The 18402-nt window shown below is 37.8% G+C and overlaps 2 protein-coding genes across 2 annotated transcripts; both read right to left on the bottom strand.

The window, feature by feature from the left end:
* Positions 1-2671: 2671 nt before the first annotated feature.
* Positions 2672-11627, bottom strand: LOC116406817 (vomeronasal type-2 receptor 26-like). Its single transcript, XM_031891731.1, has 6 exons — positions 11516-11627; positions 9377-9528; positions 7802-8614; positions 5759-5980; positions 4324-4447; positions 2672-3561 (listed from the first exon to the last, which is right to left on the bottom strand). Exons 1-6 carry the CDS (start codon positions 11625-11627, stop codon positions 2672-2674), a joined length of 2313 nt encoding a protein of 770 aa, XP_031747591.1.
* Positions 11628-14288: 2661 nt separating this feature from the next.
* Positions 14289-16282, bottom strand: LOC116406594 (vomeronasal type-2 receptor 26-like). Its single transcript, XM_031890941.1, has 2 exons — positions 15821-16282; positions 14289-15014 (listed from the first exon to the last, which is right to left on the bottom strand). The coding sequence occupies exons 1-2, from the start codon at positions 16069-16071 to the stop codon at positions 14696-14698; spliced, it is 570 nt and encodes a 189-aa protein (XP_031746801.1). The 5' UTR covers positions 16072-16282; the 3' UTR covers positions 14289-14695.
* Between the last annotated feature and the right edge of the window lie 2120 nt (positions 16283-18402).

Below are 18402 nucleotides of genomic sequence, written 5' to 3'. Positions count from 1 at the left end.
TTCTTGAGTACAAAGGCCATCTCATACATGTTCTTGGGTACAAAGGCCTTCTCTTGCATGTTCTTGGGTACAAAGGCCATCTCATACATTTTCTTGGGTACAAAGGCCATCTCATACATGTTCTAGGTTACAAAGGCCATCTCGTACATGTTCTTGGGTACAAAGGCCATCTCATACATGTTCTTGGGTACAAAGGCCATCTCATACATATTCATAGATACAAAGGCCATCTTATACATGTTCTTGGGTACAAAGGCCATCTCATACATGTTCTTGGGTACAAAGGCCATCTCATACATGTTCTTGGGTACAAAGGCCATCTCATACATGTTCTTGGGTACAAAGGCCATCTCGTACATGTTCTTGGGTACAAAGGCCATCTCGTACATGTTCTTGGGTACAAAGGCCATCTCATACATGTTCTTGAGTACAAAGGCCATCTCATACATGTTCTTGGGTACAAAGGCCATCTCATACATGTTCTTGGGTACAAAGGCCATCTCATACATATTCATAGATACAAAGGCCATCTTATACATGTTCTTGGGTACAAAGGCCATCTCATACATGTTCTTGGGTACAAAGGCCATCTCATACATGTTCTTGGGTACAAAGGCCATCTCATACATGTTCTTGGGTACAAAGGCCATCTCGTACATGTTCTTGGGTACAAAGGCCATCTCGTACATGTTCTTGGGTACAAAGGCCATCTCGTACATGTTCTTGGGTACAAAGGCCATCTCGTACATGCTCTTGGGTACAAAGGCCATCTCATACATGTTCTTGGGTACAAAGGCCATCTCATACATGTTCTTGGGTACAAAGGCCATCTCATACATGTTCTTGGGTACAAAGGCCATCTCATACATGTTCTTGGGTACAAAGGCCATCTCATACATGTTCTTGGGTACAAAGGCCATCTCATACATGTTCTTGGGTACAAAGGCCTTCTCTTGCATGTTCTTGGGTACAAAGGCCATCTCATACATTTTCTTGGGTACAAAGGTCATCTCATACATGTTCTTGGGTACAAAGGCCATCTCGTACATGTTCTTGGGTACAAAGGCCATCTCATACATGTTCTTGGGTACAAAGGCCATCTCATACATATTCATAGATACAAAGGCCATCTTATACATGTTCTTGGGTACAAAGGCCATCTCATACATGTTCTTGGGTACAAAGGCCATCTCATACATGTTCTTGAGTACAAAAGCCATCTCATACATGTTCTTGGGTACAAAGGCCATCTCATACATGTTCTTGGGTACAAAGGCCATCTCGTACATGTTCTTGGGTACAAAGGCCATCTCGTACATGTTCTTGGGTACAAAGGCCATCTCGTACATGTTCTTGGGTACAAAGGCCATCTCGTACATGTTCTTGGGTACAAAGGCCATCTCATACATGTTCTTGGGTACAAAGGCCATCTCATACATGTTCTTGGGTACAAAGGCCATCTCATACATGTTCTTGTGTACAAAGGCCATCTCATACATGTTCTTGGGTACAAAGGCCATCTCATACATGTTCTTGGGTACAAAGGCCATCTCATACATGTTCTTGGGTACAAAGGCCATCTCATACATGTTCTTGGGTACAAAGGCCTTCTCTTGCATGTTCTTGGGTACAAAGGCCATCTCATACATGTTCTTGGGTACAAAGGCCATCTCATACATGTTCTTGGGTACAAAGGCCATCTCATACATGTTCTTGGTTACAAAGGCCATCTCATACATGTTCTTGGGTACAAAGGCCATCTCATGCATGTTCTTGGGTACAAAGGCCATCTCATACATGTTCTTGGATACAAAGGCCATCTCATACATGTTCTTGGGTACAAAGGCCATCTCAAACCATTTCTATTGGTCGGTTCCGAAGGCTTCCTGTCGAATATAGTGATGAGCCAATTTTTTTGACAGGCATGGATTCGCTGTGAAATTAAACCATTTGCAATTTTTTTTTCACGAAACTGCCGCAAAAATTAATAAAAGTCATGGCCACATCAAGTCGCGGTCATGTCAAAAAAGTAGCGGTCACATAAAAAAAGTTGCATGCGTCATAAAAGTCGTGCGGTAGCCACATTTCACAAATGTTTCAGCGAATCAAAATGGGACATATTCACTCATCACTAGTCGAATATCCATAATAGTGACTAGATCTTGGATACCAAGCATGATGTTTCCGTGCTCATTTATAGATTGTGGTAGACAATGGTTATTTTGTATATTAATTTCTGACTAAAAAAAATTGTTTCTGGAGTACTTTGTGAAAAGTATTTGGGTACTTTTTTTTGCAAATAGTCCTTTATTTGTAAATAAGTCCTTATGTTAAAAATTAAATATTGCTTGGAGGAATCCAGCTGAATTCCTAGCAATTTCAGCTGTTTCCCATTTAACAAGGCTTCTTTTCAGACAGGATTCAAACAATTCAGGGAAAATGCATTGCAGAGAAATTAAATTCACAATGCGTATAGTTGCGTTACATGCAACTCCCCCTGTTGACCGCACTGACGATGAAAAACATGGTGAGTAGCGTATGTTACGGATGCACTGTGAAAACAAATCAGAACGTGCCAAAGCTGAGTCTGCTAAATAAGTTTTTAATTGAATAATTAGCTCTTTACCCAATACCTATTTATTTATTTATTTTTGATGTAATTCATGTTTTCCTATATTAAATGAGCTCTAGTGCTTACTGGTGTTTTAAAAAATATAATATAGCACTTAGGGATAAATATAAGGCCAAGAAGTCCTGCACTGGAAACAAGGATGGCAAATATCTCCACCGCTGCTAAATATTTGCCTGTGGTGCTCACATAGGCCAGGATGAAGGAGATCCATACACTGCAGAACAGCAACATGCTGAAGGTTATGTATTGTGCTTCATTAAATATGTCTGGTAATTTACGGGCAAGATAAGCAACAAAGAAACTCACAAAAGCCAACAAGGCAATGTAACCAACCATTATGTAGAATGCACTAGGTGATCCCTCATTGCACTGCAAAATGATTTTTCCTGTTGCAGAGTGAGTGTCATAGTCAGGGAATGGGGGGGGGATTATGAGCCAAAGTGCACAGATGAAAACCTCAGGAAGTGTACATAGTAGAAGAATATATTTAGGGACCCGGGTACCAACATAGTTCCTGAGCCGGCTTCCAGGTCTAGTGGCAGTGAAGGCAATAATAACAGTAATGGTTTTCCCCAAGATGGAAGAAATACAAATAGCAAAGATGATCCCAAACACAGCTTGTCTCAACAAACAGGTGACCTTTGTAGGCCTTCTAATAAATAGTAAGGAACAAAGAAAGGATAGCATGAGGGAAAGAAGAAGAATGTAACTGAGCTCCTGGTTATTGGCTTTCACAATGGGGCTCTTCTTGTATTTTAAAAAGAGGCAAAAAACTGCAGCTGAGCAAAAAGACAGAACTAGAGCAGTGGTGGTTAGGGCCACACCAAGAGGCTCCTTGTAAGAAAGGAACTCAACAAGTCTAATGATGCATTTATCTCTCCTCTCATTGGACCATTGGTCTTCAGGACATCTTATACAATTTTCCATATCTGAAAAAAACAGAAATGGTCATAATGATGTGTTAGCAAACAATACAGATGTCCAACCTGTTATTTTTAAAATCTTTCTAAAAGTCATAAGTTGGTGTACTTGTTACAATGTTATTTTCACAATGAATGGAATGGGATATGATATGACTGCATGTGAGTAAATTAGCCCTGACTATAACTAGCAATAGGCATCAGCAATGCAGTGCTCCCCAAACCACACTTGGCACTCAGGGAATGTCACATGTAGTTTTCCCCATCAAGCCCCTCAACTGACACTTACCCATCAGCAAAAAGTCATAAAGAATCTTACAGTTCCCTATTGGAGACTTAAGGGGCAGTTACCATTGGCAGGCCAAGGTCCAATAGCACCCACAGGAGCAGCAATGGAGCACAAGGCCCTGCACATCCCCCAACATATACTGTAGCACTGCCTGTATTCAGCAACACTGTATTCATGGAAATGAACAGGGGGACTCATAGGGTTTCCCCTTCTCCCCTGTACCTCTTCTTTTACTTATGTGTGACTTGGATGTGAAAATTATGGAATACCTACGCTATGGAAAATGGTAAAGCCAGTGCTGAAAACAAGGCAAGACCCAAAAGCCAGTTATAGATCAAAGTTTCTGGATAAAAGTTGGAAGCATTAATGGATTCTTACACGTCCTGGTCAGTACAGCAGATATATACAAATCTTTATCATTTATATTGGGCTTTGCTAGCCATTGCTCCTTTCTAACACAATATCCAGTCACCATTACCTACCCGGCGATGGGGATATTTCTCCTTCTGAGCACTGGACACACTCATAACAGCAAATTTGTTTTCCTTCCGCAAAAGCTTTCCTATAGCCTGGCTGGCAGCTGGCACTGCAATTTGAGGTAGGAATCTAAAGATTTAATTAATATATTTTATTGAAACTTTTATTTTCTGTTTTCATGTTTTAAAACCATAACCCTTAATATCATACAGATTAACAGTGTACTCCTCTATCTATCTATCTATCTATCTATCTATCATCTATCTATCTATCTATCTATCAATCTATCATCTATCTATCTATCTATCATCTATCTATCTATCTATCTATCAATCTATCAAACATCTATCTATCTATCTATCTATCTATCTATCATCTATCTATCTATCTATCTATCTATCTATCTATCTATCTATCAATCATCTATCTATCTATCTATCAATCATCTATCTATCTCTATCTATCTATCTATCTATCTATCGATCTATCTATCCATATCTGTTTATCTAGCCACACTCCTCGATGGAAGAGGCAGAAAGAGAAACAAATGAATTTAATTGAACTGGAATAGAGTTGACTGCTGCCGGCAATAGTTACTGATTTAGCAGTATAATATACTACACATACAAGTGCCAGCTTACTGGTTTGCCTAGGGTGTTGATAATCTTCAGGCTCGTTATATTTTGCTATACTCTGTTTGTTTCAGCAAACTGCACAGAAACAGGCGAGTACAGGTTCAAATAAATAGAATAGAAAGACTGTTCCTTAAGGCACAGGGTGAAAAATCTTTTTTTTTTTAGTTTCTAGGTGAAACCACTCCTTACAGGATCAGTAGCAGAGGTGTTGATGGATTTGATGTTTTGCCGCTCAGCTATACTTTATTCCTATTGTTTTTCTAAGAAACAACTGGAGTAATGACACAAACACTTCCCACAATTGCCCGGCCATTGCCTAACATTTCGGTTGCTGCTAGTAAAACTCGCTGTGACCCAGTTTAACTGTGGGAAAATGCAAAAGAAGGTAATTTCCCATGATCAAGTCTGATCCCTGTGAGTAATACATGTTACTTGTGGTGATCCAAATATTAGGCAAAGGCATTTTCTGTCACCCACGGCAGAACAGATTTACCAAAGGCAACAAATCTTTCCATGTGATATTGCCCTTAACATGCAACCCCTTGGCAAATGTATTTAAACTGTGTCCTTATCATAGATCCTTCATATTGTCCTACTTCTGTATGTCATTAGCCTCCAACATTTCCTATATTGCATATATATTAGATTGCCGGTATAGGTTTCCATCTATTTTGAATACAAACACACACACACTCCCTACAACCCCCTCTATCTTAAACATTTATTAATGCTTCTTTTGCCCAATATATTACAAAGTCTATGTTATTTATATCCCTATCATATCCCATATAAATGTATACAGTACCCCATTAAAGTGAGGAGCCCATAGGATGGCCTTTTTGTCAATGGTGAGTCCTGGAGACTGAGATGAAATGAAGGCCCCAACATGTGTTGCAGTCCCTGTTACATCTTGGAAAACATTGTAGTTCATTATATCAAAATTCCCCAGAACTTCTCCTTTCTCATTAAAGAAAATTTCATTCCCAGGGTTTGTTCTGAAATGGATTTTCTTGAGGTGCTGGTTTAACTACAATACAAAATAGTAATGCTGAAAGAATGCATTATTCTAGAAATTATGGGTCAGTGTACATTTTTAAAAGGTTTAAATGGTTAAAGACGGCCCTTGGTGCCCTGTGGCATACTGGCACTATACTGCCCTCCAATTAAACTGCTCAAGGTGAGCTAACAGTGCATTTGCATCCCAATGTGTAAGAAAAGTCATGCCTTGTAATAGATTGTAAATCTTCTGAGATACCCAGTCCACTTCTAAAGTATTTGCTGCATTGGCTTCTGTGCATCCTATGAACTTTTTTATGTACTATTAGTATCAGTACCCTAAAGATTAATATCACCCACTCTCTTTAAGATAAAACTCAACTGTTACCTTCTTGAGCACTAAAACATTATTTTGCCCAGTCCTGCGCTTAAGGACCAATGCCCATACCTGATGCACTCTTACCTTCCAGTTTGTGCCTGTATGTTACCCGACCACTTAGATTGTAAGCTCTACGGGGCAGGGACCCCCTTCCTACTGTGTCTCATACCAAATGGCACTTACTCCCTGTGTATTTATACTTATTTATTGTATTTATTATAACACTTGTCCTCCCTGTGTGTAATTCTGTATATTGTAAGATTGTACAGTGCTGCGTACCCTTGTGGCGCTTTATAAATAAAGTTATACATACATACATACATACATACATACATACATACAATATCATAGTTTAATGCATAAAAGTGTTTGAGTTAATTTAATTGTTCATTGACATTTATTTTTATCATTTCAATGTATACTCTCATTATATATATTTTTGTATTTTTTTTTTCAGTTTACATTAAGCCAATGGAACATACAAACATGCAACATGACATTCAAACATCATATTATTGTTCGCCCTTCTTTTAATTTGCGTAAGGTAGGAGGAGTGGGTGTTTTCCACTTGCAATGGATAGGTGGGTTTCTGTAAGTATTTGGTTGATTAAAGCCTGGGCAGATTGATTGCTCTTTAGAAGTGGTTTATCCAGTAAAAATGTTCTTGGGTCTGCTCAGAATTCAGTTCAGAATTTCTACTTTTTCGACGTTTCATCAACCAGCTGACCCCTGCACCCCTTCTTGCTATTTTTTTTTAATAATTTACATATTTAAAAAATAATTTTGGATTCCTTTTTACTTTGCAATACCCCTTTCTATCTCTATTTTAGCTCGCCTGATATCTTATTTGAATGCTTTATTGGCTTTAAGTTTCAAATATTGTTTAGTGATGGTATTCAAGCCTTTGGCGTTTGTGGATATTGAAAAAAAATGATCAAAAATAATACACAAAACCTAAAATGATGCGAAAACTTTGTTGCGCATCAAAAAAATGTTGCGCCAAAAAAAGTTGCATGGGACAAAGAAGTCGCATTTGCAAATTTTTTCGCCTTTTCACTAATTTCTCAGCAAACCAAAATGTGACAGATTTGCTTATCACTAGCTCTCAACTCTCACCGCCAAATATGACAAAATTAGGAGATGGGGATAGTTTTGAATAACCCCTGTGCCCGCCCATTGGAGTAACCAAGGACCCTGGAGCCCCTAAAGCCAAACCAGATTCAGTCCAATAAGAAAAGCTCATTCTCATTGTTTATTAGATAAAAACTCTTTTGAAGTTCATGGGAAAACTGGAACTGAATTAGGGGAAACTTTTTTTCTCCATGAATAAAATCTGGTCCATAAGTTTTTACATGATAAAACTATAAAATAGAATTTTCTCATAAAAAATGAATCTGGTCCATTGTCTTTAAATCTTCTAATCAATTTTATTGGAATAAAAAAATGCAAAAATATTCATAAGCAACTTCTTACCTCTGTTGGTGTCAAGCCATCTGTTACTTTATCAGAATAAAAAGTATTTGTGCCATTGGCTTTACCAGTATACATAGCATGAAGGGAATGTGCCACAGAATATACAGCAATGTACATACTATAAGTTACTCTGAAGTTATTCACATCGTACCCAAAATTCTCATATTCCTTTAGTGTATAATTGGCATTACATATATGGTAGAAGTTGGATGATGGCTTAGGAGAAGCTTGTTCAAAGTAGCAATCAAACAGCCGTAACCAAACTGCAGCAGTAAATGGATCTTTTGGAAACCCTAAAGGATTCGCCTTGTAAAGAAAGTCTTTTAGACCTGGTATGTTTTCATGATGAAAAAGTAAAACAAGGGATCCATTAATTGCATCAATATATAGTCTTCCTGAACCTGATGACAGAGGAGACAGCATTATCCACACCGCATGAACTGATGAGTTTTTCAAAGTCACATCGAAAAGAAATTCCATAACAATGTCCAAGCTGCTATAAAATAGGATAGCACTGGCATTTGACTGTCTTATTTTTTCCAAAGCACGATGATAATTTCTAACGTCCTTTCCACCAATTCGAAGAAGAAAAGCTACACAGATTCCATTCTTTTTAATCTCATTCTGCATCTCTTCACTGGCTTTCTGGTGCGTCTCATCATCAGAGGATATCATCCCTACCCAGTTCCATTTAAATGTCTTAAAAAGCTGGATGATTACTTGGTACTGGGCAGTTTCACTTGGCACTGTTCGATAGAATAATGGGAAGCGGATTCTGTCACCAAATGAGGCATCTATAGCCCCATAACTCACCTGGGTAAAAATGATAAAAAGGTGGTTTACCTCTTCCTTACTGCCCCTCCACACTAATTGCCTGATAATGAAATATTTGATCTTACTGAGATGCCAGATATGCATATTATTTTGCCTTTTTTTGCTAATATGTTAATACTAATCAGCTCCACATTATTAGTAAACCTGTGATTAATGTATGCTATTTGAATTGTTATTCTCAGTATTATTTGTTGTTCTCAGTTATCACAAATATCTATATCTGGGACATCCTATTCAAACTCCATGGGTTGGATTTGAGTTTTAAAATGCCATCTTCCCAAAACTCCAACTCTTGTGGTGTTGTTATTGTTTTATAATGTAAGGGATTTCCCTTACACCACAAGAGTTTTTTGACAGCACTGCTGTTGATGGTTATAGATGATAAACAATTACAGCCATTTAATAGAGTGGCTTATATATTAAGGTAGACGCATATTGTAAAATTCCTTCCCAGCTCATTAAAGTAAGATTCTAACAAAACATGGAGAAAGATGTAGAACGTAGAAGAAATTACCAGCACTCCTGGCCTCTCCAAGTATGACAGGGGACAGCACCCCTTTGTAATCAAGAAAATTTGAGAAAACAGCCGGCACAATGGGTCTTTAAGCAGCGGGATTAACCCTGCATCTTTATTTCAAATTATTGATGTTTCAGGGGTGGGCCCCTTCATCAGACATACACACCACTATGTTAAAAATTAATTTATAGTGCCCTTAATCACGTGGTGAACATTTAACATACCCCAAAAAGGGGGAAATATAACGTTGTTAAAAATAGTCCAATTCGATAAGTCAATTCCGCTTCTTGAAGACCCGTGCCGGCTGTTTTCTCAAATTTTTTTGAAAGACGTAGAACATCATAAAATGAAGAGTGAATGTCGGGTCTAATATTCACTGCAATGTAATTTCAATTATCAAATAAGTTTAATAAGACGTACTAACTGCACACTAAGGGGGAGATTTACTAATCCACGAAACCGAATCCCGAAATGGAAAAATTCGGATTGGAAACGAAAATTTCGCCGTTTTTTCGTCGCCGTTGCGACTTGTTTGTATTTGTCGCGACTTTTTGTTGACGCCGCAACTTCATCGTATTTTGCGTGACTATTTTATCATTTTTTCATATTGAGCCATTGTAAACGGCAGAAAAACCAATCCGATTTTTTCGCGATGGCGACGAAAAAGTTGCAGAACATATAAGAAAAAGTTGCGACACCGACGGAAAAGTCGCAGAACATACGGAAAAGTTGCGACAGCGAAGAAAAAGTCGCAAAAATACCGATCATTATGAAAAAACGCGTTCGGACGCTTTCGGTCCGTTCGTGGATTAGTAAATCTGCCCCTTAGGGTAAAATTCAATTTCATGAGAAAAGCTTATTTCCTAATTTAATTACAGATTTTTTCCAAATGCTATTTAATGAGAAAAACTTATCGCGTTCTTTATCACATGAAAATCTGAGTCTATTGGAAAACTGGAACAGAATTAGGAGAATTGAATCCCACCTATAAGTATTTATATAATAAACCATGAAATAACATTTTCTGATTAATTGGAATCTGGCCCTTTATTGACAAAAAGTCAAGCCTAGGAATGAGTTGCACTTTCATTTCTGTTAGATAAGAAGGGTCACGGTTAAACCACATTACTACTCTTCTTAATTATTCCATTAAGGGGCATACTAAAATTACAAACACCCCTGCCTGCCTTTTCTGTTTGTCCCTTAATTCACTATCAGTAGGGATCAGCAAATATTTTTGGGAATGTTGATCTAATGGGATCAGGGCCTTCTCCAGCCCCTATCTATCTAAGTAGCTTTTGGGGCAGGTTTGGAAGAAATTGACAACATGGGAATCTGTTTTGTTTCTATAACAAAAAGTTGTAGTATTAACTACTTTGAACATTTCATCAGTCTACATTAATTCTAGAAGTAAATATTTAACAAAATTCAAATTGTTTCTGTCTTTCACAATGTCAAAGTCCCTATTGATGTAATGGAAAAAGAATAACACTATACTGGAATCCCAATATTTTAATGGAACTCAAGCAACATCAATAAAATGATTCATATTTATTTAACATTAATGATGAGGATGATGGTGACAGATCTGATGAATTTCAGTTACAGAGGTTATGTCCTATATATATTGATAATGGGTGAGTGCAGAGGGCACTTGTTGCTGTCTATATGTATTTTGTGGTCACAACCTCATTGCACCCCCGCCTAATGGTTTCAAATTTAGTGGTTGGAAACAACTTTCCCTTTTTTGTTATAGTTTATACAGGAGCAGTGGCCAGCTCCATGTTGTAGCTCCCACCCTTCCCAGCTACAGTCGGGTGATCCCAGTGGAGCCAATAAAAGGGCAGCCATTTGGGGGTTTTAACCTTGAAAGCAAGTAAGTTGCAGGTAAAACTCAGTCCCTTTGCTAAATGTATATTGAAGCAGTAGAATTCATAATGAATCGCATAAGTAAGTTTAGGACTGGCCAGAAGGGATGACTTTGACGCAGTTGGCCAGCTTGAAGTGTATTGCAATATATGGACAAACAATCCCTGTTTTGCTTAAAGGGGAGGGCATTTCTTAGTAGCTTAATGCGCCGAATGTCTAAATGTCCTATATATACAGTATTGATAATGGGTGAGTGCAGAGGATCTCTTGTTGCTGTCTTTATGTTTTTGTCCTACGTGCATAGTGTTACATTATTTTTCATTCAGTTTAGCTCTCCAGTTTTTGTCCATTCTTATGACTTTAAAGAGGCTTTCCCTGTTTAGAGTTTCAACTCTGTTGTCCTCAAAAAATATATAAATAAATGTAATAGTAAATGATGGGCCCAGAGCTGGTAAAGCAAACAAAATTGAGTGTGAGCTTCACTCATGTATTACAAAGGATGAAATGTGGACCAGGTGGTCTTTCTTTGCTGTCCTTTTTATAAAGTCTGTTTGTCTGGGCAATACTTGAGTCAAGTGCTGTCTCTTTCCTTATGTATGCTTCCATACTTCAGTACTCATTGGGGGGGTGCATATTCTACTATGCTAAGTAGCATGAAACGTATTTGAAGGACAGGGAGGACACTGAGATGTGGTGTGCCGGTTATCTGAAAAGAAAAGTGGTTTTGCCCGTCTATATCTTGTACTAGGTCTCTATTTTAACATGTGTACTATACAATAGACAATAGTATTTGCAGAAGTATGCATGATAGCCACTTCATCTTTTATTCTTTTTCTACTTTGCTTCTTTTTTATATAGTTACTTTCACACACAGAATGTTTGCTGATATTTTTGGCATATATTTCACTAACTTAAATGCTACTTAGCATAGGAATTCTTTTGAGGAACCCAGAGGATACTAAAGTAACAATTTGGTTTGAAGGTGTATTCCACTCCCTTTTCAGGCATGGAAAGGACTTTGCTATGTGAGACAACTGACTAGTTTGGGTCCAAAAACTTGTTTCCCATAGTGTCAGCATTTGCCCTAATATACTATATAACAGACTCTCCTTTAGGCCTTTGGCACACATGGTTATTAGCCGCCTGTGATAAATCTGCTCTTCTGCAGTCACAAGGCAGTTGTCTCAGGCTACTTCTTTAGTCCTACAGAATTTCAAAAGAAAACATAGCAGTCAAACAATTCCAATAGCTATTTTTATGAGAACAATGGAACAGATTATTAGTTTTAGGGTACCAACTTAAATGATGGGAAATAGTTAAGCAAGTGGCTGACATATGGATTTCTAATTAACAACAAAGAATTATAAACAATTTCAAACGTTTACCATTAGACTAAGCCAGATAGGTTACTCTTGTAACTTTGGTAAAACAGGGGCCCAACCCTCAACACTGCTGTCAACCATTTGGAATCATTCATCATTTAGGAGAATCCTAACAGACAAAAAGGAATACAAACTACATCATTTATTGGACTGTATCCATCTGCAGCATACTAAGGGGTTAATTTATCAATATTCAATTTTTCCCACAATGTTTCCAAAATGTTTTGCAAATTTTTTTTATTTTATTTTTTTTAAATGCTAGTGGAAAAGTTAACATAGTTGGATAGTTACACAGTTAGGTTGGGTTAAAAAAAGACCAAAGTCCATTAAGTTTAACCCTGCCAAGTGAGCCCCAGCACACACCCTTAGACACATACCAACAATGTTGATAAATTAAAGGTCATGCACCTATATATATAGGTATATAAATATTTGCAAGCCACTTATCTCTTAATGGGACTGCACTAGGCAAATCCATAATGGAGAAGGACCTTGGAGTCCTTGTAGATAATAAACTTGGCTGTAGCAAGTAATGCCAGGAAGCAGCTGCAAGGGCAAACAAGGTTTTGAGCTGTATTAAAAGGGGTATAGATTCACGGGAGGAGGGGGTTATTCTTCCCCTTTACAGAGCGCTGGTAAGGCCCCATCTAGAATATGCTGTTCAGTTTTGGTCTCCAGTGCTCAAACGGGACATTATTGAGTTAGAGAGGGTCCAGAGAAGGGCAACTAAGCTGGTAAAGGGTATGGAAGTCTCAGTTATGAAGAAAGACTGGCCAAGTTGGGGTTGTAGATGCTGAAGAAGTAGGTCCTTCCAGCAGACACAGGGGCATCCATTCTGGTGCCTGAATTCAAGGTTGAGTGAGGGAAACCACATGAGCTCTCCCTTTCTGCCCCATATCTATACCTTAAATTCATTCAGATGCACAATGGTAAAGGCAAGACGGCCTGTTGCCCAGCAGCTGTTTCCTGAACATTGGGCACTATGGGGCATAATTTTCCCTTTTTTAGTACTCTAGCACTTACATCTCTTTGTCACCTACCCGGATACATAATGTCACCTGTAGTGTCCAAAACACAGTTACCAGGCAGCAAACAAAAGAATATTTTTAAGACCTTTATACAGTTGTTACCTGGTAATGGGAAATAACATTAAGCATACATATTTCCTGTTACTCTTACACCTCCTAGTTGATAAAGCCAATGTTACTGGCCATTGTCAATTTTTAAAATTTGTCAGGCAACATTACCTACCTGGTGATGGAGATATTTCTTAATACACTTATAACAGCAGACTTGTTTTCCTTTCCTACAGCCTGGTGGGCTGGCAATTCAACATTAGATAGGGCTATAAGAATTTAATCAAGAAATTTGGTTGAGGTTTCTTCTTTTTTTTATGTTGTAAAACCATAAACATTATTAGCAGACATATAAAGATGTAGAAAAGGGAAAAGAAAAAAATTATAGCGGTTAAGTTCGTTTCCACTATGCTAAAGATGTTATTTATAAAAATATATATATTGTTCCCATGTTGGCAATTTCTTACAAAATGCCATTGGTGTTTAGTTTTGTATTTGGTGGTTAGTGTTTTCCTGTTCAACAAAAATGTACCTTTTATAGTTTACAGCCATTAAAATGAATGAGCCATATATTTGTGTGCTAAACCTATTAAATCAGAAATAGTTTTATGTTCCATGAATAGTCATGGTGGGGTTAATAATCAGAAGTTTTTTCACCACCTTCATGTACATTGTAGTTAAATGGAGAATAGCTCCAAAACTTGTCTTCTATTTAACTTCTATTGTCAACATTTTAAAGTTCCTATATATTTCAGACAAAATTAAGAGTAATTTCTTTAGTAACCAATGAGCAAAAAACATGTGTTTATTTAAAATAGAAAATAGTAATTATTAAAAAAATAAATAAATAAGGGTTCCGTAGACCCAATTCTTGGCATTTGTTGCTGCAGCGTGTCCATTATTTCCAGCCCCATTTCAGTTACTCCGTGGTACTCATCTGTCTGAGAGCCGGCGCTGTGTAAATCCAGTTGTGTCTGCGGCACATCAGCATCCAAGCACAGCAAACCCAAACATATATTGGGCCAGTAGCAAAGCAAACTGGGAAAAGAGATCTAGTTAAGACCAACCACATTTTACCATATATCATGACTTTCCAGTCTACAGCCCCAATGTATAAAACTTGTCAGTAGATCTGGACGGTAATAATGGGGCTTTGAATTTGCTGTACCTCAAGGTTGACATGTGTAAAGAGAAGGGGATTTTTAATATACTAACACTAAAGATGTATCATTATTTTGCATACTTGTGGAAAGCCATAGATGCTAGTGATCTGATACATGACATTAGATACAGAAGACAGTAGGTGCCCTATGAATGCACTGGGAATCCTGTTCTGGGTGCACTTGTAGTTAGGCACATAATCACTGCTCCCTGTCAGCATACTAAATGTACTGCTAATGGCTTTTCTCTCATTGGCCCGGGAATCATGGATATGGAATCCCAAGGTCACATTAGGCAGAAGGTTCTGGTCCTGGTTGATTTCCTCAATGGCAAAAATGGCAGCCAGAAAGTGACGATAATACTGGAAGGAGGAACTGGAACAAAAAAAATTACAAAATTGTAAGAAAGAATATTTACAGTTTTTACATATTTAATTTTTATAATTTAATTTTGTCGTCCTTGTTATGTGGGCAGCTACAAATTATATATGGTTTTAATACACAAGAGGCATGAATATTCCAGCTTCCAAACCATAATTTGTTAAATGAGAAGGATGGAAAGGTAAAAACTAAGTAAGCTTAGTAAGTAATATAAGTAGGTCTATGCAAGTACAGCCATAAGCACTCACAGAAAGACTGCACTGAGTCCTCTTTCAAAAGAAACACAGGATTTGGTATCAGACTTCCTGTTCTCAGAGAAATTCTTCAGGGCATGGCACGAGTCTGCGCAGTTCTCTTCTCTCTGCCTCTTCCTCTCCCTTCTCCCCCTCCCATAAGAATTTGCTCCTCCTCCCAACTCTGTGTAATCTGAGCTACCAGTATCTAGAGCTGCAGCACAGAATCTACGGAGATCAAGCTAAAATGGCAGCTGCTATCTTACTTAATCAAACAGAGGCAGCTTCTAGGGCTGGTTATTTAGGTATGGTTAAGCTTTCTGATGAATAAATATAGCATTCTAGCTTGCATTAATGTGGCTAATCTATTGGCATGAAAATGCCAAACTGCCTTTCCTTCTCCTGTAAAGAGTCCAATTCAATATAAGTATGTATTTTACTAGATATACTGAAATCCAGCAGCAAAACAGCTCTTCTCGTTCTGCCTCATTTGAAATCCTGGCAGGAGAGGAGGGACTAAAACACTAATGTTACAAATAATAGTAACCTGAAAATGGCAATACTCACCTAGAAAAACTTAAAAAAGTGTTCTTAGGGCGCTCTTCAAAGGTTTCCTGGGCATTTTTCAAGAAACCAAATATATCCACAAGAATACCAAGCATGATGTCCCCTTCCTGCAGGTAGCTTTCCTCATATCCCCCATTCAGTGAGCAGGCAGGGAGATTGGGGTTAATCATTGCACTGCAGGTTATTGCTACTAACATCCAAGTAACAGCAAGGCCGACTGTAGCTTTCATTGATACATTCAGTATATTCATTATACTCACTATCCAACCGTGATAACTGGTCAGTGTGTGCTCATTATTCTGCTCCTATAGTGAATTATGTCAAAAAAATCAAAATCATGTGAACTTGAAAAATGAACAGCAGCATCAACATTTATATATATTTTGTAGTTTTAATTCAAGAGCTAACCAATGCAGTTATTCTCACTTAAAGTGGTATTGACACTTTCCTTTTCTATTGTGGAATTTGGTTTATATATCCTTAACGGGGTAGTAACCTTTGAGTATGATATAGAGATTGATATTCTGAGCCAATTTGCAATTGTTCTTTTTTTATTCTATGTAGTTTTTTTCAGTTATTTCATTTTCTGTTCAGGAGCTCTCCAGTCTGGAGTTTCAGCAGCTATTCGGTTGCTAGGGTGCAAGTTACCTTAGTAACCAGGGAGTGGTTTGGATGAAAGATTGGTATGAATAGAAGAGGGCCTGGATAGAAAAGAAAGTTACAAAAAGTAATAATAAGAATGAAACTGTAGCCTCACAGATGTATAGTATTTAGACTGCCGGGGTCAGTGACCCCCATTTAGAAACTGCAAAGAGTTGGAAGAAGAAAGCAAATAATTCAAAAACTATTACATATAAATAATGAAGGCCAATTGAAAAGTTGCTTAGAACTGGCCATTCTATAACATATGAGATAACTTAGAGGTGAACCACCCCTTTAAATAAAAAACCTGGCCACCACATTTAAATTTTGAAATGACCATTATAAGCAGTAAGCTCCTGATACAGTCTAATTATAAAATATTCCCCTGAGCACACATGGTCTAAGCCATTTGACACTGAAATAACAAGTTTGTTTTAATTCATTCCTAGCATAAAAACTCTATCAAAGTCTATGCAGAATACTGGGACTAATTTAGGAGAAAAGCTTTTCTCCTCGAACTGAATCTTGCCAGTGAGTTTTGACATAATCAACCATAAAATAACATGTTCTTATTTACTGAATCTGACCCATAATCTGATAACAAAACCTTATCTCCTAATTCATTTCCAACGTTTCTCAACGACTTTTTCATTTTATTTTATGAGATAAAACAAATCAGATTCAATCAATGAGAAAACTTTATTTTATGGTTTATCACATGAAAACTCGTGGGCAAGATTCAATTGGACGAGAAAAAACTTTTCTCCTAATTCAGTAACAGATTTTTTCTCCATAGACTTAAATAAACAGCGAGATAAAGAAAAATTATATCATACTTAGTGTGATTTTGCTGAAATCTGAATCCCAGAATGTAAAACTATCCCAGCTAAATCCCAAACCTTCACAGGGGAGCCTAGAAACAAACACCTTGTACAAACCTGAGAACTCTATTGCTGCAGAAGAAACCTGGAGGGAAATAAAAGAGAGGACACGACCAGTGGAAATTGATAGAGCAAATAGCCAGAGTAAGGAAAAGGTCACTTTTGAGACAAATTTCCCACCAAAGTAATGCCACTGAGTATACAACCAGCCTGGCACTCTCACCTAGAGGGAGAGAACTAATAACTTCACTGAAAGAGGATAGTAGAGTCAATAATAAAGTATACACAGCACACCTATAATAAATGTGCTCCTACTAAAGGATCACTACTGGAAACAACTTAAGTAATGGGCAGCTGCAAGAGAAGACTTAGCAGGGAACGAAAACATACAGTCACTAACATTCTACCTGTACAAGACCTGTATGAACTATTGCAGATAGCCATCCTATTCCCACCTTCAAATACATATGCATCTGCATAACATGGATAAATGTGTCTCTCCAACACCGAAATCAACAGAATAAATAAAAAAACACTGTACTTCCTGTACCAAAACCCCATGCACCATGCAAGAGATAATGTGGAGAAAGCTACTAGCTAAGGAGGGAACCACCAGTACAGAGTTTACATACACCCTCTACTTAGGATTCTAAACAAGAACACTGCAAAGGAATTCAAGAGCACCCACTTAGAGAAAACCTTGTTGGACAGCCAGACAACTAGGGCCTAACTGGAAATAACTATGTAGGGAAATACTGAAAACAATAAATGGACAGACAAGGGAGTACAATATCTTGGCGAGCAATACAGCCATTGATTTTTATCATGGCCAGTTGAATGTGTACCACACGTTATCCTGTCAACAAATGTTTACAGAGACTGCTCCCCTGCATGAAGATGTTTAATAACGTGTACCTGGTTCATCACAACCGTGTGAAGATGCTTACGTCTTGTAGTAAAGGCCATGTACAGGCATTTACAGTAATGGTGTCTGCCAGTTACAGGTAGCCCTGTTACAAGCTAACCAGCCCCATATTGTACATGAAAAAACCTGGACAG

This window comes from Xenopus tropicalis, chromosome 8 (assembly GCF_000004195.4).
Source record: "Xenopus tropicalis strain Nigerian chromosome 8, UCB_Xtro_10.0, whole genome shotgun sequence".
Lineage (NCBI taxonomy): Eukaryota > Metazoa > Chordata > Amphibia > Anura > Pipidae > Xenopus > Xenopus tropicalis.
Note: the sequence above shows the minus strand (reverse complement) of the source record. Positions and strands in the feature narration are given on the sequence as shown.